Here is a 27,328-nt window from a genome sequence, read left to right as displayed (position 1 = left end):
ATTTTTTGATACCCTATCAGCCTAGCGTATGAAATTTCATACGTTAGTTTTTTTCGCAGCAAAACGTTCCAAAGTGGATATTTTATTTTTCCCATACTTAATTCGGCATAATATGAGGGCCCACGAAGTATTTTATAAATTACCAAAAGTTTTAACATAGCTGGGTTATAATGGGTTAAATCCCGTTCTACTTTACTGGAAACTCGAAAGGATATCATGAAAAAAAGGTGTGAAAACGGTGTTGACGTAGGACTATTCATTGGCGTATCAATTTATTAAAATTCTGCTTGTGTCTTTTTCCAACGACTAAATTTACACATTAAGTTTTATTCACCATGTTCAGTGACATTCAATAATGTTGTTTATCGAGTTCTCCGCATAAAATATAAATATATAAATATCTGTCAATAAGAGTATATTATATTTGGAGAATTTCCGCCGATAAAACTAAGGGATTGCTAACTAGTTCAGTAATTCGAAAATTATTTTAACAAATGACCAGTAAAAGTAGCATTTTTAGTCAAGATTTTTTAACGTAATCCAGTTAACTTGCATACAAAAAAAATTGTCCTACGTCAACACCTTGGTAATGGTAATCTAGTATCTAGCCTAATTGGTGTTAGAACCTGACTCAGATTCGGTTCAAGCAAAGATAGCTTAAGAGAACAGTGTAACACACCAGAACACCGTGACAGAGTCATGTGAGTGAGTCGTTTCACTTCGGGCCCTATTATCACAGTCACGTCACTTGATGACTACACGGTTAAAAAACATTACCCATTTTATGTATTCAAATTGCCCATTTTCGGAAGTCATTCGAGCTGTCAAAAAATGGGTATTTTTTTGTTTCTAACAATGAGTACTTTTTATCCATTTCACAACTACTCGATGAGGTAATGGCAATGGGTATATTGATCTTAACAATGGGTGAAAAATCCTTAAGAATTATTTCAATCGATTTAACCTACAAACTAAGGATTGTAGCGGAACCTGCAAATTATCGGCCTGCATCGGAGTCCGTGGCGGAAACGGAACGCTCTGAAAACAACGGCTGTTTAAACTACTAAGGATGTTGCAGTTCGGCATTTTTAGAGCAGCCAAAAGATCCAGCCATCAAAAATATATCCAGTTGGCGGTTTTATTTTGTCAAGGAGTTTTGGAATAGGATCTCTATCTAGATTCCTATACTTTTATAAGGAGACAATAATGTAAAATGAATGTTATTTTATGTTTTTTTTTTAAATTCAGAAATAATTTTATTGACAATATTTTTCATTCTGGTGCGATTTTCATGAATGGGTATTTTTTACGCATTTTGTTGTAGCAGTTCTGCGAAAAATAATGGGTAAAACAAACCCAGATTGACGTACAAGGTCTGTACTCATTTATGGGTATAAACTCTTTACCCATTTGATGGGTTATTCCACTTTAATGGAAAAAGCGTAGTTTTCTACGCATTAATGGATACTTTATTTTATCGGTGTAGAATGAAATTTTCTTCTAGTCACTAGGTGACGTGACTGTGAGAATAGGGCCCCTTATGTAACTTCGATGATCGTCGGACTCAAAAAAAGTGTCACCTCGCCTAAAGTGACTGTTCGCAATAAATAACCTCCAGAATACCATATTTTCAGGGCAAAATAAGCATCGGAAAGGCTACGATTCTTGTAACACATTTAATTTAATTATAATGTCAAAGTCGCGTTTAAACTTCAAATATAACATTCGACTGGAATTCTGCAATGTGAAAATTAGTCAAAAAATGGATGCTTTTCCTAGGGCTTCAGACACCACCCATTGATGCTTTGGGAAACTTCATATGGAAGCTATATAATCTTTTGCATGTATTGATGATCAAGAAATTTGAATGATATTCTCAGTGATTCAACATAGCACAAATACATTTTAAGACACACATCCTGGAGAATTTATTTCATAATGTATTCATAGTACATAGAGCATGATTTACCATATACTAAACACAATATCCTCTGCAAATTTTTGCTCGAGGTTAATATAAATATTATTATCTAGTAATATCACCATGTTTGTATGGTGCAAATAAAATATATAATTACCGTGAAACATTTAACTCGACAGCAAAAAAATAATTGTCCTGCATTATTATAATATAGATTGGAACGAGTGTTTTTTAAAAACGATGCATGTTTGTAGACATATCACTTACACTAGTGGATTATCATTGTAATGTAGAAGTGTGATGAATGTATTCAGCATCTCTTTAGAGGCCACTACCAGCCACCGATGAAATATTTCCGCGATTTCCATACGCTCTGCTTTGATTGGATTGGACTGGATAAGTGCTGGTCGAAGCGGCCGAATTAAAGCCGCTTAGTGTTCCGAATGAGCTTCCAACGGTGCTTGCTAAAGTTGGACGTGATCTTTCTTCCGGGCGACGTGTAGATGGTGGTGGTGCGCTAAAGCCACCAACAGGTGCAGTAAATGGTGGCGGAGGCTTGCTGAAGTTAGGAGTACTTGCGACACTACCGAGGCGCTTTTCGTCGGTTTTATATGATAAGCTACTTCCTCCAAAATTCGTGCTCGTTCCATTTTGCGAACGAGCCATGCTACCAAACCCACTAGATCTAGAGTCAGCGCCGAATCCTCCTGCCTTATCAGTGGATTTACCATAACCACCTGATTTATCAATTCCGGTATTAAATCCTCCTACAATTTTCGGTTCGTTGCGAGAACTACTTCCTCCGAATCCTCCACCAGTTGAACCTCCTAAGCCACCACCAAAACCTCCAGATTTGAATCCGCTATCTCTTGCTGCAGCTCCTCCAAAACTGCCAGCAGGTTTTGCAGTGTAATCATTACGATTTCCACCGTAATCATCACGTCGTGGAAACTTCGCCCCACGATCATCGCCGGCACCACTACGGTAATCGTCATTTCGTCTGCCTTTTCCATCATTTCTCATATTACGATCACGATCGCGACCGCCTCCACTGCGATTCGTGTTTCCACCACGCCCACGGCCAAAACCACGATTGCGACCTCCACCACCTCCGTGACGAGCATATTCTTGAAGCTCTGGATTTACAAACTATAATTACAAGAAAAAAATGTACGTACTGCAACTAGTAAAAAAAATATTGCAAACCTGATTGGCTTCCTTCAGTACACCGATTAGATCGTTAGCCTTTGAACCGTTTGCCGGTGTAAAAAACGTGTACGCCGTACCCTTGTTAGTTGAACGCCCAGTTCTGCCAATACGATGAATGTAGTCTTCTGAGTTATTCGGAAAGTCATAATTGATGACAAACTTGACATCGTCAACGTCTAGTTGTTTCACGGAAATTGTAGAATTAGGTTAACAAACATGCTAATAAAAATATGATTATGAATCACAGGAAGCGAAACAGATAGGATTCAGTACCTACCCTCCAGAAAGAAAAAAATCCCTGCATTTTTGAAAATAAGTTAAAACAAATCCGCATCATAAGTCAGTCAATAACGTGGTCTACCGGGGACAAAACTTTGGCCGAATTGCACGTGAGAAACTATGTTAAACCAATATGTTGAATTTGCTGTCAGTATGTGTTGTAATCAGCAAAGTAAAACATTGATTCTACAGTGTAAGAGAGAAAGGGAGAGTAGTTCGAACCTGATACATTGGGTCTTCCGCTAAAAATAATCTGGAATCTCCTATAGTGAACAAACTGTCGTCATGATAAAAGGTAAAGTAAATATAAATCTCGCTAACAGTAATTAGTACCATTCATAAATTATGTAATGCAAAAATTGCCCAAAATTAAATCACCCTCTCATCCCAATGCCATAAATTGTCACCAACTTTTGTCCCTCTCCCTCCTGGTACGTAAAAAACAAATGGTCCCTAAACACTAATTCCTATACTGCCGTGATCCGCATAACAGTCCCATTCGCTATGGGTTTCCTATGCAGGTGGGACTGTTATGCGTATCACGGCAGTATAGGCTTACACTTTTATTAGTTCACCGAGCAAAAAGCATCTGAGAATTTCATAAGTCTCGGCATATGAACCAGCCTTCTGACGATGCCATTGAACGCTTTAGAATGTCATAGGCAGGCTTATGAATTCATTTATTTTTATTCATGCACTCCATAGACGTACAAATAATGTATTTCATAAAACAGTCTTATGATTTTGCTCCAATATATGCGTTTAAAAATTTCATAAGTTTTTCTCATGAAACCCATATGAGATCTGTTATTGATTCTATAAAATTATATTGTTTTTCATAAACGTCACTTTTGTGAAAAGTTCATAATTGTTTCTTATGAATTCAGTACTGGCCTGGACGTGCAAAGGAGCTAATAGTTTCAGGCCAGCACTTTTTGGTTACCGCTGTTTGAAACAAAAGAAGAGAATTTTAGTCAAATTGCAACAAAATTTAAAATAATTGTTTTTTTATATTATTCAATAAATTACTGTGAGCATTAAATCAGTTTCCATGGTTATGATTTTTACAGAAGATATCCAATATTTTGAAATGAAATCAGTTGTGCATATAATTAGTGTCTGACACGTATTTCATAATTATCAAAATCATTTGAGAAGTAAGAATCATTATCATTCAGTTGTCAAGTCCAGTTTCCCAGTTGTCTAAGCCCAGTTCCCCAGGAAATATTGACGAAGCGTTGCTCATTATGTACAAATTTTAATATTTAATGGGAGTTTTCTCTTCAATCTTCTGAAGGCATCTACACTTGGCGGTTCATTTGTCCCGAATTTAGTTCTACAAGATGACAACACGAATGAACTCATTATGAATTACGCTCATGTTTTACAATTCTCGGTGGTTGTTTACTTTGTCAGTTGCGTGAGTTCGAGTGCAACAGGTGCCCATCTGTTACATTCAAACTCACGTATGTGAACATGTATGTGTGAACAAACCACCGAAAATTGTCAAACGAAGTTCATCCGGCTCATTTTGGGGTTATGTCGGTTGGTGTAAAACCTAATATCATCTAAAGGTTGATTTTTTGTCTACTAAAAATGCTCGAGAAATATCAGCCATGTTCTATTTTTTATATAATATCCATAAAAAAAACTTATTGCATTCATTCGATCATTGTGATGAATTTCATAAGACTGTTCTATGGAAATCATTATTACTACTATGTTTTCTGCTTATAAATGTCAGCAATTTTCATAAATGGGCACCTATGGCGTTCATTCGGACATTTTCATAAATTTCATAAGAGTGTCTCATGAAAATAGTAAGAGATGGATTTGGAAAATTTCCCCTCCAAATCATAAGACAGACTTATAAAATCCATTTAAAATCCTTATGTCTGAAAGTCATAAGACGTTTTTATGGAAATTCAAAGTAAATTTTGCTCGGTGTTGCCTTAGTTTTCTTACTTGGAGCTATCATAGTAGGGTAATGAGCCTATTTTGGCACTATTGAGGAGAGGGCCACACTACATTTTGAACAACTTTTAAATGAAGCAATATTATCGATAACCTTTCTCAAAATAAACTATTATTAAACATCTTTATAATGCTTATTTTGCAGAAATGTATCTGTTTTCAGCATAAATGAAAATAAATGTCCTATTTTTCGCACACCACATCGAAAAACAATATGGTTGAAACGCAGTGGCTTATATTCCATTTGAGTCGATTCTAACTACGTAGGGGAAGATGGGGTAAAACGCACCCCCGGGGCAAAATGCACCTCTTGATTATATCGAAAACAGCTGAAAGTTTCTAGAAAATGGTAACACCAGTCGGAAGTCCGCCATAGTAATCATACACTGTCAAAGTTTGGCAATTGTACATCAATAGCTGCTCGAGAAATAAACAAAAAACAATAACGTGCTCTTCTCATGTAATTATTGTGGCTCGTGCAACAAGGATTTTCAGCTCTTATAAATACTGTTTTACTATTATATTAGAGCATTCCAGTTCTATTTATACCGTTGTTCATTATTCTGTCGCACTACATATGAAAAATCTACTAAATAATTCACTTTTTGCTAAATTTATATCTCTGCTCCATCGGGGGCAAAATGCCCTTTTTTCTGATTTTGCTGGTTTTTAATCGAAAACAGAAAAATCGCTCTGAAAACCTACCAATTGCATAACCTAAGGCTATTTAATGGCACACTTTTGTGAAATCTCGTTAGAAAACAAAACTACTTGCTTATTCGCCGAGCATTATGCCCCGTTGTTGCGGTGCATTCTACCCCGTTGTTGTAGTGCAATTTGCCCCCGCACAGGTGCGTTTTGCCCCGCTTATTTTCCAAAAGGTGATTTTTAATGATTTTGAAAAATTGAATTATTTTCATGTTTTTGAATCTTTTGCAAAGCGTTATGATTTTGATTACAGAGGAAAATGTTGGCTACGCGATATCAATAATTAAATTCTCCCAATTGATGTTCTATAGCTTAGTTATGATCATATTTCCTTAGGGGGTGCGTTTTACCCCATCTTCTCCTATCCAGATCATGGAGGCCAATGCATGATTTGTAAAACGTATCATTTTACTTTTTCCAGCCGATCAAAACAAACAAAACATTGCACTCGTAGGAAATAATCATGCGAAAGCTATCAACGGTCCCAAAGCCGTCTTTAGGCAGACAAAACTGCGCCGAAACCGTTAGTTTCAGATATATCGTGCCTTCGGCAAATCTTCTTAGTACATTTTAGCCGATTTTTTATATTAGTAAATTAGGGTGGTCTTTTGCAATTACGGTGTTCAAAGTATCAACTTTTTAGATATGTGAAATTTAGCTACATAATGTTCTACAAAGTTATTAAACAATTAAATTGAAGTTTCCCTCCACGCATTATAACGAAGACCGCATCATTCACGAACAATAAAAATAGGTACGTTACTATTTTCATTGTTCGTGAATGATGCGTGGAGGGAAATTGTTTTTCGCTACGTTCCTTAATTTGTAATAAGTGTACTACCTTGAGGAACTCCGAAGTTATTAGAAAAGGATTCAGACACGTTGTCACAAATTTGCACGACCTCGCGGTGTGCAAGGTAGGATTAAACCCAAATTAAAAACAAATCAAATTTACAACAAATTAAGGACTGTAATATTTCACTACAGTCGTGATTCGCTGGTTGGACACTTTCTAACTGGACCGCTTTTTAGTTGGACCTCCGCTAGTTGGACCATTGTCCAATTAAAAAGCATCTGAATGTCAAAATCTTATGTCAAATTTACTTTGACAATCAATCTGACAATTATTAGAGATGTGAACAGATGCAATCACACTACTAACGTCTCCTTTGGAGACTTTTTGACATCTGTCAGTCGGTCCAACTAACGAATCAAATTCGTTAGTTGGACAGAGGTGTGGCCCAACCAGCGAATCACGACTGTATATGCTACAATTGAAATTTTACATCTTACTAATTCGCTCAAAATTATGTAAAAAGTTTTTTGGTGCAATTTTACCAAATCACTGACTGTTGGTGGTGTGGTACTTATCTGCAGCTGCACCAAGGTGTAGCGGATTTGTTCTAATCCAACTGGTTACACACTTAGTTGAGCTCGGAAATTTCCCGCACAGCCGAATAATCAGTAAATGTTTATACTGATAGCTCGGCAAAGTCCTATTTGTTTGCTGATTTTCAGCGAAATATTTCCCGAATTTCAGCAAATAGTAGCTTTTACTGAGATCTCAGTGAAAAAAGGGCTTTGCCGAGTGCTCGGCTGTTTAAATCTCGGCAAAAGTTGCAAAAAATGCTGAGATTCGGCAGAAAAAATAAGTGTGTAGGTCAATATCAAACGAATTCTTCCGGTGTTGTTGCTACTCCTGCAGCGAACCTTAACTGTTGGCCTGGGGGGTGATGAATAATTCACACCATATAATGCTTCCCAAGCCGCTGCCCTGCCTCCTTTTCCTGTTAGTTATGGAGGAGAGCAATGCTGGTTCGACTTATCCTCCACAGCGCGAGTAGCTGGTGCTTTCGTATTCTTAACACTTAGCCGGTGAAGTGAAAAACTACACCTGATTAAACCAACAAAGCCGTTCCCAAATGTGAAAATTTTGCAGCCGTATTTTAACGCCATGGAAGAGTGGTGCGCACTAATCTTGGCGAAAACCGAACACTCTACGGTGATCGTGAGATAATTTTGGTTATTTTCTAATCAACCAGTGATAAAATCCTTGACGACTTAACGACTTACAGAAGGAATGAAAGAGTACATAAATGTCGAGTCTGTCTAGATCTACCCCCAGGTCAGTGAAAATCTTTGGGTCAAAGCATCTCCAGAGGTGACAACCCAAAACACTCCCATAGTTACCTGTGAAATTATGTGAAGAACTATACGCAATTTTGAAACGTTCCCGTTGAGCGTTCCCCATATGAATTGAGATCACAAGCATTTAAATGAATATAATCGAAATGAAATTATTGCTACGCACTTGGTTGAAAAAAAAAATGAATTTTCGACCAAATAATTTTGAGTTTTGGTACTTTCTGGCAAAAATTTTTCTGGGTCATTACCCTTCTGGGGAAAAAAGTTCTGGAATTTGGCACTTCCTTGAAGTTAGTTTTCCGGGAATTTGTACTTCCTGAAAAGTATTATGCCTGCCCGCGTCAAATTTGTAAAAAATGAAGTTTTCCAGTATTAGTGTTTCTGTTATTTAATATTTCAATTATGTGTCGGTGCTTGGAATGCATTATTCGTGGAAACAAAAATCACTGATATGTCGTGCAGTTCAAACGAGAATTAGGTTTTACCAATTTGTTAAGAGGAAGCCTTCTTCCAATATCATCTTTAAAACGGTTCTGAAGGAAAACAGGACGGAGCTTGACCATTACTTTTATTTGATATTTCCATTCTGTTCTGTCAAGAGCGAGTAAAGGCGCTATAACCAAGGCTCATTAGCAAGAGCTGGGCTAAATATCTTTGTAGCATCTCAGGAAAGGACCGAAAGAGTGACATTAATCCTCTTAGGCAAGCCATTCCCAATGATTTATCAAACTTCCATCAAATTGAAACGGTTGGTACGGTTGCCCACGTTTCTTACTTATCCTCCTATCCATTATGAATAATTTAATTGCCGCATGATTTTGAATTTTTTTTTTTGCGTTGGCCTGGCCGCTTCAATGATTGTCGGCCCTATTCTGCGCGGCGTGTGACGTGAGACGACTAATCTCACCTCACTTTACGTGACTTTTCTCACCCTATTCTGAGAGTCGACTCGGGTGAGGTGAGATTCCCCATTGCGGTTAAATCAGGAGGGTGTCACTCCTGTCATTCGCTATGGAGATATATGGACTTTGACAGTAGTCAACATATGATGGGCCTAGCTGCATCTAGGCCCACGTCGCCCGTGCAATAGCATTGGGTTGTTTTGATTTTAACAAAGGCAGATGTTGGCTAGGACAAAATGGCTGCCTAGCAGGGGGCTGGGTTAAATGGGCGTCTCACGTCACCCGAAGTGACTCTTCAGAATTGGGTGAGAAAAGTCACTTAGAGTGAGGTGAGATTAGTCGTCTCACGTCACACGCCGCGCAGAATAGGGCCGTGTGTCAAATATTATATGTGCAAACAAGAAAAATTGTAGGTATTGTAGTAGGTCTGCGATTTTCCAGGATCCCTACATGTATTGCTTATGTATGTGTAGACTTGACTAGACCTGGGACGGGACTTGTTTCTTATTTTTTTTCTGTTTATTTTATCTTTCGTCTCGCATAGCCACTCTTTCTGCCTTACATATTTTAAATGGACTGCCTGCATTTGGCAGTACCCCTGACTGCATTTGACGTTTAATTTTTTGCTAATTGCATGTCTTATCCCAGGACTAGACTAGTATGTTGCTGAGGAAAAAGCTTCGGTATTTTATTTTCTGGGGAATGGTTTTCGGGGGAATGTTATAGAATCTTGAATCTCTCATCTTTCTATTTTATAGCACCGTGTAATTAATTCAAGTTCAATGTTATTTTTTGTATGTAGGTACACTAGCGCCATATGATGACAGAGTTTCGAATCAAGCAGATCTTGTTGTTCTACACAACTTCGTTGAAAGCGCTTTCCTAGGAAATTAGAATCACCAGATATAACAAGTCCAAAAAGACAGCACATATACATATAAATCCATATTCTTGTTCCGAACGAAAGTGGTTCCTATTCTCGTTTACGGCAGCATAATCAAATCAGCTCACTGGTCATTCGAACCTGAGACGAGACATGCAGATAGCAAAAAATCGAACGTCAAATGGTCGGTGTTAAGTCAGACCGGACTAAGTCGCAAAACATCAAAAAATGAGATAATGATAGCACTGGATAAAGAAAATCGTCAGCTACAATCGACTGTTGCCAGATTTGAAATATGTAACAATAAACAAGAATTATGGCAAAAATTAATTTCCAATCATAATGTAAAGGATGATTCAAACTTTAAACTCGTTTTTCTCGAAATCAATATTTTGTCACTTAGTCCGGTCTGACTTAACACCGGCCAAATGCAGCCAGGGGGTACTGTCAATGCAGCCAGTCCATTTAAACTATGTGAGGCAAAAAGAGAGGCAATGCGAGACGAACGATAGAATGAACAGAAAGAAAGAAAAAGAAAACATCTGTCGGCAAGTCCCGTCCCTGGTTCGAACCGCTTTCGAACGAATCTCGCATTCGTCGTAAACAAGAATAAGAGTGATACAGTAGCGCCACACTACATATACACTAGCGCCACGTGGTGGCAGAGTTCAAAATTGAAGCGACTGTCATGTGCATGGTCAAACCCATTTGAACGATTTTTCAGGAGACACGTTCCTTCTAGACACAGAAAAACGAGATTAAAAATTGAAGTGCACAATTTCGCATGCACACTAGCTCCATGTTATGACAGAATTCCAAACTAAAATGTCCTGCCGAATCCCCTTGGCTTGAACTTTGTTGTAGAAGTAGATAATCTGAATTCCAAGATACAGCATCTTAAATCAGTGAATCACCTTTCACTTACATAGGTGATGATAAACTTTTTGGGGGGTTTTTCATTATTGCATATTGTTCCAGACTTTTGATGGGTAATTTATATTCGTTTCCCGCCCGACGTTGTGGTATCATGAAAGAAAATTCTCGAAAAAAACATTGCGTTTCATATCTCAAGCTTTCCTTTCGCGTAGTTTCAATGTCGAGATAACGCGAGTAAACTATTTGTATAACGATAAAATATGGCACTTATTCTAGCTTTCATATTAAACTACTCGCGGTATCACGAAAAACTGTTATGATATGTTACTGTATTAGGTTGAGAACCGCTGCATTAGACGATGAAATTTGGGAAAGCTCGCATTTGAGCACGTTTGTCTAAAATTATCCCAGCAAATTTCACCTGGTTCTCCGATCTGGTCCAATACTGCTGGTATCTGATTTTGAGTGCTCGTGCTCACATATTTATTAGTACTATCTACATTCTCGACGTATCCTGCTTCGCCAATCCAGTGTTTGTCACAAGACTTCTTCCACTGGTCAGCTCGCACTTATTCGTGCCTGCACATATCGGCTTGAGACACGCAGAATTTGCTCAGAAGATTGATTCCCCAGAATACCGTGTATTTCCAGTTTTGCAGCATCGTGGTTCTTGCTGCGTTCTTCCCCACTTTACTTTCTAGTTGGGTTGAAGCTGTTAAAACATGCTGCTTCTTATACAGTTTATTGATATTTCATATAATTCAAAGAGACAACCCTGTGTACATTTTTTTCTATGTGTATGCAAATAAAGTTTCTAATCTGACCCACAGTGCCTTGAGATTAACCGTTGTGTCCAAGAAAAAAGCACCTTTAATAGACCGAAAAGGGTACCTGCAAATTGAAAAGCTCATTCCTATAGCAATTTTCAACTGATTTGGGCACCTTCGGATGTTTAGGATTCAGCAATTCATTCACTTTTAAAATCTGCTAAAAAGAACCGGATGCATGCATTTGGTTTCCAGTAATCCATATTTCCGCTGGGAATTGCCAGTACTAGGATACAGTTTGTAGGTTTTAATGAAATCCTAGCAATACATATTTTAAAACTTTTAGAATTGTCTCAGAAATCTGTTTTTATTGTTGCGAGAACATATGGCGATTTGACCTCGGAATGGTGAGTGAGAACCTTTCCGGGGAAAAATCGCCAAGTAGTGTCATAACCATGAGATGCAGTCTTCTGGGGCAATTCCAAGAATGTTGATAACCGTTTTGCCAGTGCTCCATTGAAATGACAAATAGTATCCTAGTACTGAACGTACCTTCGGAAAGCTGAATTCACGCGAACTAGATTGGTTGTATACCATTCCTCCGAAAGCCATTTCCCAGAAAGCCATTCCCCAGAATTCCCTTCCCCAGAATGTACCATTCCCCAGAAGGACATTTCCATAGAATGTACCGATCCCTAGAAAACTATTATCCAGAATGCCCCATTCCGCAGAAAATCTTTCTCCAGAATGCCCCATTCCCCAGAAAAGTTAATGTTTTATTCATTATTTGAGGTTAAGCCAAAGGTTTGCGCATACCTAATTCAAGGAACTTATACGGTGTTAAGCTACTGAGGATGTGCCGTCGAAAGCGGTGGCCTCTCGCAAGCAAACCAGTTATCCTCTCGTTTAACCGGTTTACTCGAACATAGGACTTGGTTCCTTTTTTCACACATGAGCAGTTCTTTAAATTTGTACGCCAAGTAACTCTTGCACGCAAACTTGTGATCTTTTCATCTGCCCGGTTTATTTAAACATATATGTTGATTCCTTCTTTGGGTCTTTGGTTGAATCCATATTAAAATCGAAATGAATGCATATTTTGTCAAATGGTTTCGTGGGTTATTAGAACATTTATCTTTCTTTTGTATTGCGAATGTTTCGTACGCAAATGTACGATGCGCCCGATTGCTCGGTTTACTCTAACAGGTTGCACTAAACACATTCGAAAGTATTTTCATACCTTACGCCAAACGGTACTTATACCACAGAGTTACAGACATAATACTCGACAACAATTATTCGTCAATGTTAGCGGTCGATTTGAATTGAATATATTTTTAGTTGGGACTGTTATCGCATTTGCGATTATGGCGCCACTGTCATATGCGCAAGTATACCTGGGATACACCAATTGTTCCTGGGCCTGAGGGTTAACTAATTTGCAAATGAGTGGTTGGAACCGTGTATAAAAGGTGTAGGTAGTATTTTGGCCGAATTGGTGCAACGATATTTTTGCGAGGAACCGCCGCTTTCGATGGCTTATCCTTACCAGCTTAACATCATGCATCATGTAATGTACAAAGTTTTGGTTTCGCCACATAACCTTACTTACATAACACTGTTTCTTTCTTTTGGATCCTAGGAAGGATGCTACCGAGGGATTGCCCTTCCTATGATCATTCTCAGGGATAGACCGTTCCAACATCAAATTATGGTCTTGTCAAATTTTGGTCGTGACGTGAAAACCCAAGATGTAAGGTATAGGCATACGTAAAGCGTGAGTTTTGGTTTTACGATTGGCAAGATCGACATTGCGTAAATACTGATTCACTTCCCAAAAAAGAGGGTAATAAAACGAAATTAATTAAAACAACGTTTTGAATATAGAAACTCGTGCTTTCAGCCTCTCAAAGCGTTTGCCACCAAAAATATTATTGTACACACATGCATACACCTTATGCAGATTATCTTGAATCTGTTTTGCGTTTGTCAAATCTGCCACTCTTCTTATTCTTATCCGCTCTTTTTACCTTTGGGGCAGACCCTCGTGTGCTACTGCTTTCTATGGGTGTTGCCAAATGGCACTGAAAAACACACCTGAACTGAATTTTGCGATTTGTCCTATATGTATGTTTATTTTATTAAAAGAAAAGTAAAAATATTGCTATTGTCTAATGCTGCTATCAGTGCACTCTTCGAGGGGAGCAATATGACCAAAATCCCTAAAAAAATGTTTTGATATCAAAAATTTTTCCCACTTCAAAAAAAAAAATGTCTCGGAAATGAACTTATGAACCAATGGTCATTCTGGATATGGTTTTCTGGAGGATAGTTCTTTTTGGGGAAAACACTTCGGTATTTTAGTTTCTGTGGAATGGTTTTTGGGGATTTATTATTAGTTATTTTAATTCGGAATAAATAATGTCATCCTAACTTCCGGTTTCAACACAATACATATCATTTCAAATGTGACCGATTCGAAGAATGTCGTTCGATGGAAGTGGGAACGAGCAGTACGTTTGAAAAGATCAAATCAATACAAACTTAAACTTTTCTGGGGAATGACTTTCTGGGAGATGGCGCATTCTGGGGTATGGAATTCTGGAGAATGGTAATTCTGGGAAATGACTTTCTGGGGAATAGTATATTCTGGGGGATGATATTCTGGGGAGTGGAATTCTGGGGAATGGCTTTCTGGGGAATGATTTTCGGGGGAATAGTATACAATCACTAGATTGATTCATCCGGTTCAAAAGTATACAAATTGACCAAATAATGCGCATTTCAGTTTTGTGGGTACCCGGGTACTCTTGTCGGCCTGTTAATTTTAAAAAATCCAGAAGCCCTCCCTCAGGCCTCCGCGTACTGCATCACCATTTAAACATTATTCTCCTAAGTTTTTATTACAAAATATTGAAAATTAGGTGATAGTAAATTACCCGAGTCTGACAATTAAGAGGGTAATGCGTTGGTCTTATAAGCCACTCATCGTATGTTTGAGCCCTAACCGGGAAGAATTCTAATTGTCCTGCGAAGTCTGTCGAAAGTGTTATGAGTGTCATCTCTGTCATCCGGTATGGAGATATATCTAGAGAAGATTTGGAATAGGACGTAAGTAACAATGAGAGATTCTCTTTGGAGTCTTTCTCTTCTGTTCATTGCTCGGTCGTTTCAACATTTTCTACTCAACTCTTTGCATGATATTCTAGTAATAACCATCGGCTTTCGATATGTACTGATAAATTAGCGCAAACTGTTATAGTGTTGTCGTAATAATCGAAAACGAAAGTAAACAAAGAGAGGCTCTCAATGTTACTTGCGTGTTCTAAATTTTCTCCAGATATAATAGACGTTAACAATAGTCAACATGATGAGCCTAGCCGCTTTTGGTTTTAACTAAGACATATGTTGGCTAGGAAAAAATGGCCCTCTAGCAGGGACCTGGTTGTGACATTCAATCAATTTAGTATATACAGGTATGGCGAAAATGGCACTTTGGTATTCGTAAGATGAATCTTACATGAGTGGTGTGAGTGATCATAAATCGAATAAATCGACTTGCTTTCGTCATACCGTTCGTTCCGCTCCCATTGAATTGTGTGAACGCTATGACGTCGATACGTTGTGCTTCTGGATTGTTTACATATTTTTGGTTGCCAACACTAGCAAACCGTGTGTTCTGCCACACCTACATATATACACCATTGACATTCAATCACCAGAGACGCCTAAAAAAAGTTGTTTTTCGGTGCACATCGTAATTCAAAATCTCTTAGACCAAAGAATTTTAAATTGCTTCAAAAAATTCTCGGTTAGTGCAAAGATAAATTTAAGCCTTAAATGCAGACTGTTACCATTTGGCAACATACCAAATTTTGTAATATAAAGCCTCAATAAGATGTATAGAAATAGATAGTATCCACCCAAAAAATAAGTACCAAAGAAAAATTAAATTCATGGATTTAAGGGTTAAAATACTTGATTTTGAATTATGGTGTGCGTAGCATTTTTTAAGATACTTCATTGTTCAATATTTTGCATTACACATTTAGAAAATTATCAAAATATTGCATTAATATATGAAGAACATGGCATCGTAAAAAATAATTTCGGATGGTATTTTCACCTAAAACACATTTCCCCTACACTGCCGCTAGAAGCATAACTGTCCCATGTGCTATGGGAATCCCTATACACATGGGACAATTATGCTTCTAGCGGCAGTACACATCTTACATATTGAATTGACAAACTGTATTATATCCCAGATTAGCTAGATTCCTAGTAATGACCTGCGTAAACAAGTTGAAAAAGCAATAAACTGCAAATTGCTTCGCCCAGAAATTGCAGTAAAAATTTAGCTGAATGTTCCCACCCGCACCACAACGCCTTCCATTCGAACTACTTTTTCTCCATTTCTCTCTCAGAGCACAGTCAACGTCACTTTGTGGCGAGTGTACAATGTTCCCGATCCATATACGCAAGAAACGCATTCTCTTCATCAGACCATACATTGCTGTACAGTGGCTTACTCAGCAATGCGAATGACCACTATCTCTAATGTTCATAGTTTCGAAAAGCTGATGGAAAGAGTAAATACAGAGCGATTCTAAAAAAGGTACATGTCAGCCTATCTCCTCGATTTCGCAATCCTGTTTTGCTGCTAACCAAACCATGAAAACTTACCTGCAGCTAGAGTCTTGTCACGTGCTGACATGCATATCCTTTCTTAGAATACATTTGGAACGTCGTGAAAGACGAAGCATTTCACGACATGTCGCATTTTACGAAGAACATTTGGCCGCCCAATCAACTCTCATGCACACTCTGGTGGCATAAGCGCAAGACAGCTGCGCTTTATAGCAGGAACAACACTCGCAAGCTAAGTGACGCTGGATTAATTTTACAACTGCGGTTGTGCTGTACTGTTACTGTCCCAGTATTCGCCGGGTTGGTAAGCATCTATGTCGAATAAAGCTTTGATTACCAACTCGGCGGCCAGCCATCGGCATCGTTTCTGGAGGATCTGTTATGAAGACTGTGTTACTCAGAACGTAAACAGGGAGTTCGACAAAGGATGACCAGCTTTCATTGCAGGCTGTAATAGGAAAGAAATGAAAGGCAAATGAAAATAATCGCACTGTTGTCGAAACCAGCTAATGGTTAACGCTGGAAAGATTCCCCTATCTACGGTTCCTGAGCTGAATAGAGTGATCCATTATTGAATACTGGAACAAGACGGCAGCAACGCAGCAAATGTTGTCTTTGTGGAATCGCACTAACTTTTTCATCACGTTTCGGCCATTCTTGCCTGGAGTGGCCAGGCGCCTGGAAAGGACACCAAATACCGACTAGCCAACAAGCACAATGACTGACCCCAACGAGAATAGCTTCAACCAATTTCAACACGAAGTGAAATTCAATGTATGTTCGCACTGGACATGCCTGCTGTGCACAGACGCTTTCATGTAGACCGAATTTCATAGTTGGTCTCAATTCAAATATTTACGGTCTGTCTCACGACCTAAAACGATTCCATGCCCTGAAAATTTGCATCCAATTTACAGAAACAAGCCCAATGTCTCACACTGCGTATTGAGTATATTCGTAAACGACGATCGAACCAACAGAAACTAGACTTGCTCTACTGGATCTAGACCGTCCTTCCCCGACACTCAACCATAGATTGAATTTCGATACCTCAATTAATCTTATTACATCTCGAATCAAAGTTTCAGTTGAAAGATCTCACCTAAACCGCGTGAAGCCACGTCGGTGGCTACCAGAATTCCATTGTTCGAGCGGCGAAATGTGTTTAACACAAAGTCACGATCTTTTTGGGTTTTATCACCGTGAATTCCATCGCATCTCCAGCCATTTCGCTTGATGATCCCAACTATCTGGTCAACCTTACGCTTAGTTTCGACAAATATGATCGATTTCAAATGGCCTTGCTGTGACAATTGATTCAACAGCTTGAACAATCGATCTTGTTTTTCATACTCCTGGCAGCAGTCAATAATCTGCAAGATGTTTTCGTTTGCAGCCAAATTTAACGAACCTATGTTGATTTGGATATAATCGCGCAAAAACTCTTCAGCTAGCTTTCGAATTTCTTTTGGCCAAGTGGCAGACCACATAAGAACCTGACGATCTGGACGAACCTGTGAAATAATTTTTCTAATCTGTGGTTCAAAACCCATGTCCAACATACGGTCAGCTTCGTCCAGTACCAAATAAGTGGTACGCCGTAGATTCGTTGTTCCACTTTCGAGAAAATCAATCAACCGCCCCGGAGTTGCAATCACAATCTCAACGCCACGTCGTAAGTCATCCGCTTGTGGATGCTTGGAAGCACCTCCGAAAATACAAGTATTCATAATACTCATCCGACGACCGAAATCAGTGCACACTTGCTGAATCTGCTGGGCTAGCTCACGCGTCGGTGCTAATACTAAAGCAATCGGACCATCGCCGCGCAAAAGCCTTCCCTGGTTGCTTATATGTATCAAAGCAGGAAGAATGTAGGCCAGAGTTTTTCCACTGCCAGTTTTAGCTATACCAACCATATCCCTTCCGCTCATCGCAATTGACCAACCAATACCCTGGATAGGGGTTGGTTCTTGGAATCCCTGATGGGTCATCTCATCCTGAAAAACTTTCGGAAACCCACTTTCCTCGAAGGTCAATATCGGAGCAGGAATGTTTTTTCCGATCACGGTGATCTCATTTTTGTCCAGATACTGACCCACGTCAGCACGCGACCTCTCCAGTACACTACTAGAGGGATTGAAAAAATTCTTTTGAAATGGATCCAACTTCACCTGATCCCACCGGATAGGATGTAGGTTCTCGCCGTTTTTCTCTTGTCGGTCGGAACGCTTTTCCCCTCGACCACCATCACGATCATTGCGACGCATCGAATTCGACGGGCCTACGCCACCGCGACCCCCACGGTCCATACGACTATCACGTCCAGGGCGACGGTTCCTTCAAGAAAACATAGCAAAATATATCACCATTTATCTAAAATCATTTAATCTACAACATACATTTTTAACAAGCGTATCAAAAGGTTAAAAACCAGAAAATTCAGCAAATTTGCAGGGCGTTCACTAAAGAATACGTACTAATGCCGTTATTCAAGATGGCGCAATGAATAAATCTTTTCTTTTTCTTTGTGGAATACAGAGTGGCCAGATTGAATGGAATCAGTCCCACCCAGTTAAGCTCAGCCTGAAATGAACCGGAAATTTGGCTGGTTCCAGTTTGTATTCCGGTTCCAGTGCACTACCCAGTAAAGTTCAGCCGGAAATGAACTGGAATTCTGGCTGGTTCCAGTTCGCATTCCGGCTCCAGTGACTTCCAGAGTTCCAGTTCTAACTAGAATCGGTTGTGTCACTGGAGCCGGAATGCGAACTGGAACCAGCCAGAATTCCACTTCGTTTCCGGCTGAGCTTAACTGGGTACTCATGACACAACCGATTCCAGTTAGAATCGGTTGTGTCACTAGAGCCGGAATACGAACTGGAACCAGTCAGAATTCCAGTTTATTTCCGGCTGAACTTTAATGGGCAGTAAAGTTCGGCCGGAAATGAGCCTAGAATCGGTTGTGTCACTCCCAGTAAAGTTCAGCCGGAAATGAACTGGAATTCTGGCTGGTTCCAGATTGTATTCCGGCTCCATTGACACAACCGATTCTAACTAGAATCGGTTGTGTCACTGGAGCCGGAATACGAACTGGGACCAGCCAGAATTTCGGTTCATTACCGGCTGAGCTTAACTAGACTGGAGCCAGAATACTAACTGCAACCAGCCGGAATTCCGGCTCATTTCCAACCGAACTTTACTGGGATACATCGGTTGTGTCACTGCCCTCTAAGAACGGTTGGTTTCAAAATCGTCAAATGAAGGACGTTCGTTGGACCAATTTGGACAACGTCCAAATAACCGTTCAACGAACGTCCATCGTTGGACCCGTGTTGAACGATTTTGAAACAATTTTTTGGACGTCTCAGTGGGTGAAGCCGGAATATTAACTAGAACCCAGCCGCCTGGCAACCCTATACTATGGAGTTTGACAGCGACCGACATATATGGGGCGTTATAGCTATAAAGCCCCAAACAAAGAATTATGTTCGGCACTATGCTCGATATTCAAGCATTCCACACGACGTTTTGCATCTTGTGGGATGATTTAATATCATATCATTCAGAAAATCGACATTTTGTAACTAAATACAGCGCCTAATCATTCGGTTCAAAATCAATGTTTTGCTTTCATGGCAGTGAATGGCGTCCTTGACAGGGAGCTGCTAGAACCAGTCAAAATTCCGGCTCATTTCCTTACTGGCTGAACTTTACTGGGTTTGGCTGATTTCACTATTCGTCTCTCTTTCTTTCTCTCGATTCTCTCTGATATGGACGAATGAAAAATAGAAAACAAAATGTCAGAAACTCATATGTGGCTGCAATTATATTTATAATCCTATTCATTATTGCGATTTTTGCTGTGAAAACATTAAAAAGTTATAAGGAATCCTGTACCGATACTGATGTGCGGTCTAATGAGCTTAAGGCTTCAACAAATTCAAGTGTCTGTCTTGAAATATGGTAAATAAAATGGAGCCAGAAAGTGAACGTACGTTTCCAATGCCAAAGATTGTAGTAATATTATTTTTGTAATTCGTCGCACGTTAACCCGTCTTTGCAATATTTTACAGATGCTGATATAGAAAATATTTTAGGCTTAAAAAAGTTGACCATCAATGGTGAGTTATAGCGAACTACTTTGCTGGCATTATATCATAAATATCTATCTTTCAGAAAAAGGGCTCAATAAAATGATTAACAAGAGCCGACCACGGCCAAAAATATTTTATTCTGAGCTAACGGAAAGTTTGGCATTGGATTGCGAATTTGTTGGCATCGGATCAGCTGGAAAGGAACATATGCTCGCTCGGGTATCCGTAGTGAACGAGCGATGTGATGTCATACTGGATACGTATGTGAAACCCCAGAAAACTGTGATAGACTACAGAACGGAAATAAGTGGCATCCGTCCGGACCTAATGGAATCCGGCCAGGATTATGGGCAGGTGCGGGAAACGGTAAAATTAATGCTTTCCGGACGAATACTCGTTGGACACGCATTGAAGAACGATCTGTATGTGCTAAATTTGCGACATCCGAGACAGTAAGTAATGGTACATTGCAATTTATTGTCATATTAAGTACAGGTAATTTTGTTGTAGTATGGTTCGTGACACATCTCGATTTAAGCCAATAGCGCGACGAATTCGCTCCCTCGGAACGCCTAGTTTAAAAAACTTATCAAAATTGATCTTGGGCGAAGAGATTCAGACGGGGATCCATGATTCTATACAGGACGCTAGGGCGGCAATGAAAATCTACCTCACTTTTCAAGATGAGTGGGAGAAATCGCTAAGAAAAACAACACAGCGACATCGATGACTGTATAATAAATGAATGATGGATTGGACGATGTAGAAGTTTATTTTACGTGTAAATTGTTATAAACCGCTTGTAATATAGTTTTATGAATAAAAATTAAGAATATCGTAATGACCTTGTAATTAGGTGCATTTTTGGGCAAAGGATAATAACAAACTTTCTAGATTGATTGTACACAAAATCATTCTCCAGTGGTGTCACCTGTTGTCTTTTCTTCATTTTCCGGTTTGTCCACCTTTTTATCCTTCTTGGTTTTTACAGCTTTCCGATACTCTAATTAAAAAGAAACCATTAAGTGAAGAAGTCTGAAAAGGCCAGTGCTGCACTTACTTTCTAAATCCTTTCTTAATGGTTTGATGAAACTCTCAAACTCAATTTCTTCCAGTCCAGCGAAAACGTGATCCACGGTTAGAGATTTTTGCTTGTTCTTCTGGGCTATTCCAGTTGCTGCTGATGTTAGGTACAAAACGAATACGGAGGTGGCGCGCGTCAAAGCTATTCGCGTTTCGTTAGCAATCTTAACATCTGACGGCAGTGCTTCCTTCATCAATCGGGTTACTACCGCATTCGGAAGGTTAAGATCCTCAATCCGTTCAACCATTTTACGAGATTATTGCAATGCGTTAGAATAAAAAGTAAACTGTAGTATATTTGAGTTTAGAGATGGGCAATTCGTTCGCGAACGGTTGAAGTGAACTGGTTCTTTGAAGAGAATGAGCGAACGGAAGTTCTTTTTAAAAGAACGGTAGTTCTCAATTCTCTTCAAAGCGAATGAACTGAATATGACCCAAAGCCGTTTAGCGAATTTCTCGGACCAATTTTTAGGCGAACGAATGAAAATGAACTGACTTGCCGTCCCACAAACCGCTCTGTGCTCTCCCAGAATAAAACCGGCGAAGAACGACTCATAAGCGAACGACTCATCTCATTCTCTATTTCTCTAGTTATACATAATGAAGAAATCGCCACCCTTGATGAACTTGTTAAGCATACAGATAATAGTTTGGGCAGCATCTGTTTGGTTCCTCTCCAAGAATCGAATGTTTTGAGAGACATTCGCTAGATACAAGTAAAATATCAGCTGAACGGAAGAACGGTTCATCTGAACTAGTTCTTTTTATAGAACTGTTCAGTCGGGAATGGTTCTTCGAAGTGAACTGTTTCACCCATCTCTATTTGAGTTATTGACCAACCAAACAAAACGAAGCGCCAATAATTTGCCAGCTGTCACTGTCACTAGCTCGTCATATTCAGCGCATGTCACACTTTCTATCATACTCCAACACATTCCCGGTCAAACCATCCCAGCAAATTCAGCTAGAAAATGAATCGAAACTCTAACTGGTTCTGGTTAGTAATCCGGCTCCAGTAACTGAACCGATTCATATAAGAATCGGTTCTGTTACTGAGGCCGGAATAGTAACTAGAACCAGCCAGAAATCTGGCACACATTTCGACTGAACTTTACTGGGTAAGCGCTCACACAGAACTGCCAGCATTCACCCAGTAAAGTTCAGCCGGAAATAAACTGGACTTCTGGCTGGTTCCAGTTCGTATTCCGGCTCCAGTGACACAACCGATTCTAACTAGAATCGGTTGTGTCACTGGAGCCGGAATACGAGCTGGAAACAGCCAGAAATTTACACGCCACCGAAAAACTACCTAAAATTCAATACTTTTGACTCAATCTCGTGCCCAGTAAAGTTCAGTCGGAAATGAACTGGAATTCTGGCTGGTTCCAGTTCGTATTCCGGCTCCAGTGCAACAACCGATTCTAACTAGAATCGGTTGTGTCACTGGAGCCGGAATACGAACTGGAACCAGCCAGAATTCCGGTTCATTTCCGGCTGAGCTTAACTGGGTGGTTATGGTACAAACAGAAAAAAAGAACGAAATGAGTAGTACATGGAGTACATAAAATTTAATTACATTTAATATGTGTAATGCTTAGTAAACAACGTATTTGGAACAAATCGACATAGATTTTTCATTAGGGCTTACATCGCAAATGTAAACAAACTGCGTTTTCGCTATTACGACATTATGCAACAAAAATACTACAAGATTGAGGTGAAAATTAGTTAAAATGGTTTTTAGTTCGATGTATAATTAAAGAAAACAAAACGGCGAAACATGCATTTTCTTCGAGATTTCGACTTAGGCCCTTCTTCTCATATGGAATATAAAGGCCAAACTTACATTTTTAGACAGAAGCGGGCGTACGGTTATTATTCACAAATAAAAGAATAAACGGCGATTCTGTTATATAAATGATAAGCAATATCTACTATGATCATGTCTACTCGATAGTTGTTGCACATAAACATTCGAATATTTCGATATTTTCATGAAATTTGAAGAAAAGATTCACGCGCCCTTTCTTTTACATTGGATTTCTATGCGCCCATTTGCTGAGCCCTATTAAAAGGTATACTGTCAAGCTCGCCCATTTACCCAGCCCTACCCAGCAAGACAGAGTCAGTTTAGCCCATTTACCGCGCCCTTCTGAAAATTATGTACACGGTTTAGCCCTTCCGCAAATGGTGGTTGCTGAAGGGCGAAATCACGACTGGGATGCAAATTGGGCGTAAGCATTTTTTTAGTTTCTACCCACTAAAAGCACATAGGAATTAAATTCTTTGTTATATTGTCATAAGGTTTAACGAAAAATGCTTCCGGAAAAACACGGTCATAAAGTAATTTATACCTACAATAAAAACTACATTTAGAAAACCTTCGCCGAATATTGAAACTGATTTTTCTCCATTTGAGTACATTGCGACTTAGGCCCTAATGAAAGATCTGTGTCGAAATCTTAAGAATCTATGGTTGTCTGCTTCCTCGAAAGGTGGCAACTCAATCCACACAGTACAGATGGAAAGTGTTGGATTGGAAAAACGTGAGGTAACGTAAATTGTTTTCAATAAGTTAGATTCCATTTTAAACCAAAACATTCAATTTAGCTTCCCCCGACAAATCAGAAGAGGATGGTGGCTTTCATAAATCACTTTGTATTGAGTACAGTTGGATTTCTAAATAATTTTGCTTCGGATTGTGAAAATAAATTCATAGAATATGAACGCAAGATTCAATCCTTGGAGGCATCAATACTAATAGTGGAGGCGAAAATTGCTTCCATAAATGCACTGAAAAGTAGTACTAATGTTACAGAATGTGATCAACCTGAATCTAATGCACGGGATGCGGATGCTGATAACATGCTTGTCGAAACCACGATCGAAACGCCAAGCGAAATAGTTTCAGAGAGAGATGCCCGTTACGATAAATATTTTAAAATGATACAGTTCGGTGTACCTGCCATGGCGGTAAAAAATAAAATAAGCTCTGATGGCCTGGATCCGGATTATATTGATAGGATATAAATTAAAACTAATCGGCATAAAAACAAAGTATTTATTAGACCTTCGGTAATTGATATACGCCTCCAGCGTACACCAGTTTATGTTCGCGCACCTTTCTTTGTAATATGTTCTTGAGTTCCTCTTGCGAAACGTCCACCTGGGAAGCAAACATTTTTAGCATCTGATGGATACGGTCCAACGGCAATGAGTCTAAGTTGGTCAACATTGCTTCAATATACGACCAGAATACTTGAAGTTCTTCCTCGCGCTGATCGCTGGCAGACTCCATCGCACTTTCGGTTTCTTCGTCATCGCATACATCTGGTATATGCGTCTGTAAGTTTGCTGCATCCGTTTTGCTGTTACGATCGTTGAGAACGAAGAAGTTTTCGCGTGATTCACGAATCAGACCTTGCGATTGCCAGAAAACTAGTCGTTTTCGTAAAATCGACGGAGGCATGTTCATCTTTTGACCTAGTTTCTCCAATTCCCACTCAACTTGTTCACTAAAATGAATAGCAATGGTGGCTTGAGCTGGAGTAACTTGCATCTCACTGCGTTTACCATCTAGCTCTAGCTCGATTATTACTTTTCCGTTCAGAGGGGTCCAGTGGAGTGTTCTGTTACCCTTGTACGATTCGAAAATTTTTGTGTACCGATCAAACATGTCTTTGATTACCGTTGGTAAATTCATAGTTTCTTTCTTGAACGTGGGCCAGAACTGTGATGACACTATAAGAGCAGATATATCAAAGGGTCGCTCGTGTGGGAAGCCAGATTCGTCAGATATAATATGAGCATTAATTCGCTTAGAATCGGCAATATCTTTTAGCATAACTTCGCAACTGTGCAGCATGGTTTCGCCAAATCTCAGTTTTAGTAGCTCTAGATTACGAAGTTCTTTATCTGGATTGGAGTCTAGCTGTGATAATAACCGTTCTGCAAGTAGATTTCGATACTCATTCACAAACAGTTCCTTACTGCCGTAAATATCGACAACCATAGAAATTATATCCGAGGGTCGTCCAGATCGTGCTTCTTTGGACAACATCGCATCTGCATTAACCGGATCAGGATTCCAGTTCTCCCAATCGGTCAATTCTAGTTTTTCATTGACATCTTCCTTCGATTTTAGATGTTCACTTTTGGCAAGTTCCTCGGAAAGATCCGAGCAACCCTCCTCAGTCAAACCGGTCACAACACAGCGAACCGTGTCTGGTCTGCTTCGAAGATACTCCTTAATTGGTTCCGTAATCGTTTGCAGTAGAACTCCCGTTGGATCAAGATGCCTAAGTGTTTTGATAGCAGCCACATAACCAGTCAGTATATCTGGTGTGTCTACACCCGGATGTAAAAGTTTAGATTCTAACGTGTGTTTGACTTTTTTAACAAGGTGGCTCTTCAAATCAATCTTCTCCAAACAAGGTTTTAAATCATCGATTGCTGCTTGTGACATAGGAAAATCAATTATAATACCAAAAAATTGGTCTATAATTGCATTAGCGTAATTTTCGTACAAGTAGAAACTTAGCTTGGTTTGAAAGTTGCTAATCGCTTCCTCAATTTTTTTATCCTCTGTTGCGATCGTCAACGAACCCCTATTATAGATTCGAGTCAACCACTGCAGCACGACCGTGTTCAACCAACGTTCCAACGAACCAATGTGAGAAACGGAGAAATTCTCTTTCGTTTCTGAGATTTTAGCATCGATGCGTTCATGGATCAACGTCGTCAAAGTGAATCCAGCAATCTTGTCTAAAAGCCCCATTGAAGCAAGTTGTTGATTAGTACTGGTAAAAGCACTCGCCAAACTCTGACACTGACAATGAATAGATTCTAACCCACAAGCAGTACACTGAAATGAATCCGGGACTTCCATGAAGTCATCTAAAAAAATATTACATTAGAGTTAGTTTGAAGAATTAAACGGCCGAACTCACCGCTCTCGACGTGCGTCAGTGCAAATACCTTAAATGCAATGTTGTAAAACTCATACACCAAATCATTGAAATCTGTTGGCAGCTGAGACAGTAGCGCACATCGAAACATCCGCAAAAATTCGCTCAAATCACTAGGTTTTTTGGCCACATCCACTGGCAGTGGCGATCCGTTTCGCATCTTTTGCAGCCGTTTCAGTTGTAAATAGTATCTTCCGAAGTCATAGTACAACTCTCGTACGGCATGCTGGAATCGGAAAAACTGCCGATTTGAATTATTTTCCTGTTTACCATCGTCATTTGGTTTGTTTGTACTGAAGTTGAACCAAAATTTCGGAACAGTTTCGTGTCGTAGCAACCGGTCGATCTTGATAAATATTGTTTCGTATACAAACGGTAGCAGCTGAAATTGCTCTAATTCAATCGACAGCTGAGAGATTTCATGCTCCGATACCGGCCCTGTATTCACCTGAAAATTGAATAGTTCTTTTGTGTTGTAATAATTATTGTACGGTTACGTACCTTATCTTGAAGCACAGGAAATATTTTGTATAGACTTACGCATACTGCTTCACAAAACATTTCATAAAAATCAAATTATTCACTGGCAAAACAACTTTGCAAAATGTTTATATTTCTAGGACAATTTTACAGAAGGGCATATGAAGAATACTTAAACAACCCAGCAAACTTCAACCAGAAATGAGCTGGAATTCTGGCTGGTTCTAATTCGTGTTCCGGCTCCCCCAGTTAAGCTCAGCCGTTTCCCGGTCAAACCATTCTGAATTTGATTCGGAGTCCTGAATGGAGTCAGTATGGATTCCAAATCAAATTCAACAACCGATTCTGAGTCGAAATCAGTTGTTGCATTTGATTTGGAATCCATAATGA

The 27,328-nt window shown here is 39.3% G+C and overlaps 5 protein-coding genes across 5 annotated transcripts; 2 read left to right on the top strand and 3 right to left on the bottom strand.

Moving 5' to 3' along the window:
- Positions 1-1,899: 1,899 nt before the first annotated feature.
- On the bottom strand, positions 1,900-18,847 carry LOC131693185 (uncharacterized). The gene is made up of 4 exons (XM_058980809.1): positions 18,717-18,847; positions 17,417-18,654; positions 3,128-3,306; positions 1,900-3,070 (listed from the first exon to the last, which is right to left on the bottom strand). Coding segments are annotated over exons 1-4 (2,247 nt in total). The 5' UTR covers positions 18,719-18,847; the 3' UTR covers positions 1,900-2,242.
- Positions 18,848-20,084: 1,237 nt separating this feature from the next.
- LOC131693186 (RNA exonuclease 4) lies at positions 20,085-21,249 on the top strand. The gene is made up of 4 exons (XM_058980810.1): positions 20,085-20,305; positions 20,388-20,435; positions 20,491-20,860; positions 20,919-21,249. Exons 1-4 carry the CDS (start codon positions 20,275-20,277, stop codon positions 21,136-21,138), a joined length of 669 nt encoding a protein of 222 aa, XP_058836793.1. The 5' UTR covers positions 20,085-20,274; the 3' UTR covers positions 21,139-21,249.
- On the bottom strand, positions 21,162-22,315 carry LOC131693188 (DNA polymerase epsilon subunit 3). The gene is made up of 2 exons (XM_058980812.1): positions 21,469-22,315; positions 21,162-21,411 (listed from the first exon to the last, which is right to left on the bottom strand). Exons 1-2 carry the CDS (start codon positions 21,737-21,739, stop codon positions 21,320-21,322), a joined length of 363 nt encoding a protein of 120 aa, XP_058836795.1. The 5' UTR covers positions 21,740-22,315; the 3' UTR covers positions 21,162-21,319.
- Positions 22,316-23,945: 1,630 nt separating this feature from the next.
- On the top strand, positions 23,946-24,532 carry LOC131693187 (WASH complex subunit 3). Its single transcript, XM_058980811.1, has 2 exons — positions 23,946-24,042; positions 24,102-24,532. The coding sequence occupies exons 1-2, from the start codon at positions 24,013-24,015 to the stop codon at positions 24,519-24,521; spliced, it is 450 nt and encodes a 149-aa protein (XP_058836794.1). The 5' UTR covers positions 23,946-24,012; the 3' UTR covers positions 24,522-24,532.
- A 6-nt stretch (positions 24,533-24,538) lies between these two features.
- LOC131693184 (anaphase-promoting complex subunit 2) lies at positions 24,539-27,115 on the bottom strand. Its single transcript, XM_058980808.1, has 3 exons — positions 26,960-27,115; positions 26,441-26,906; positions 24,539-26,387 (listed from the first exon to the last, which is right to left on the bottom strand). The coding sequence occupies exons 1-3, from the start codon at positions 27,017-27,019 to the stop codon at positions 24,556-24,558; spliced, it is 2,358 nt and encodes a 785-aa protein (XP_058836791.1). The 5' UTR covers positions 27,020-27,115; the 3' UTR covers positions 24,539-24,555.
- Positions 27,116-27,328: the final 213 nt, after the last annotated feature.

The sequence above is a fragment of the Topomyia yanbarensis genome, chromosome 3 (assembly GCF_030247195.1).
Source record: "Topomyia yanbarensis strain Yona2022 chromosome 3, ASM3024719v1, whole genome shotgun sequence".
Classification (NCBI taxonomy): Eukaryota; Metazoa; Arthropoda; class Insecta; order Diptera; family Culicidae; genus Topomyia; species Topomyia yanbarensis.
Note: the sequence above shows the minus strand (reverse complement) of the source record. Positions and strands in the feature narration are given on the sequence as shown.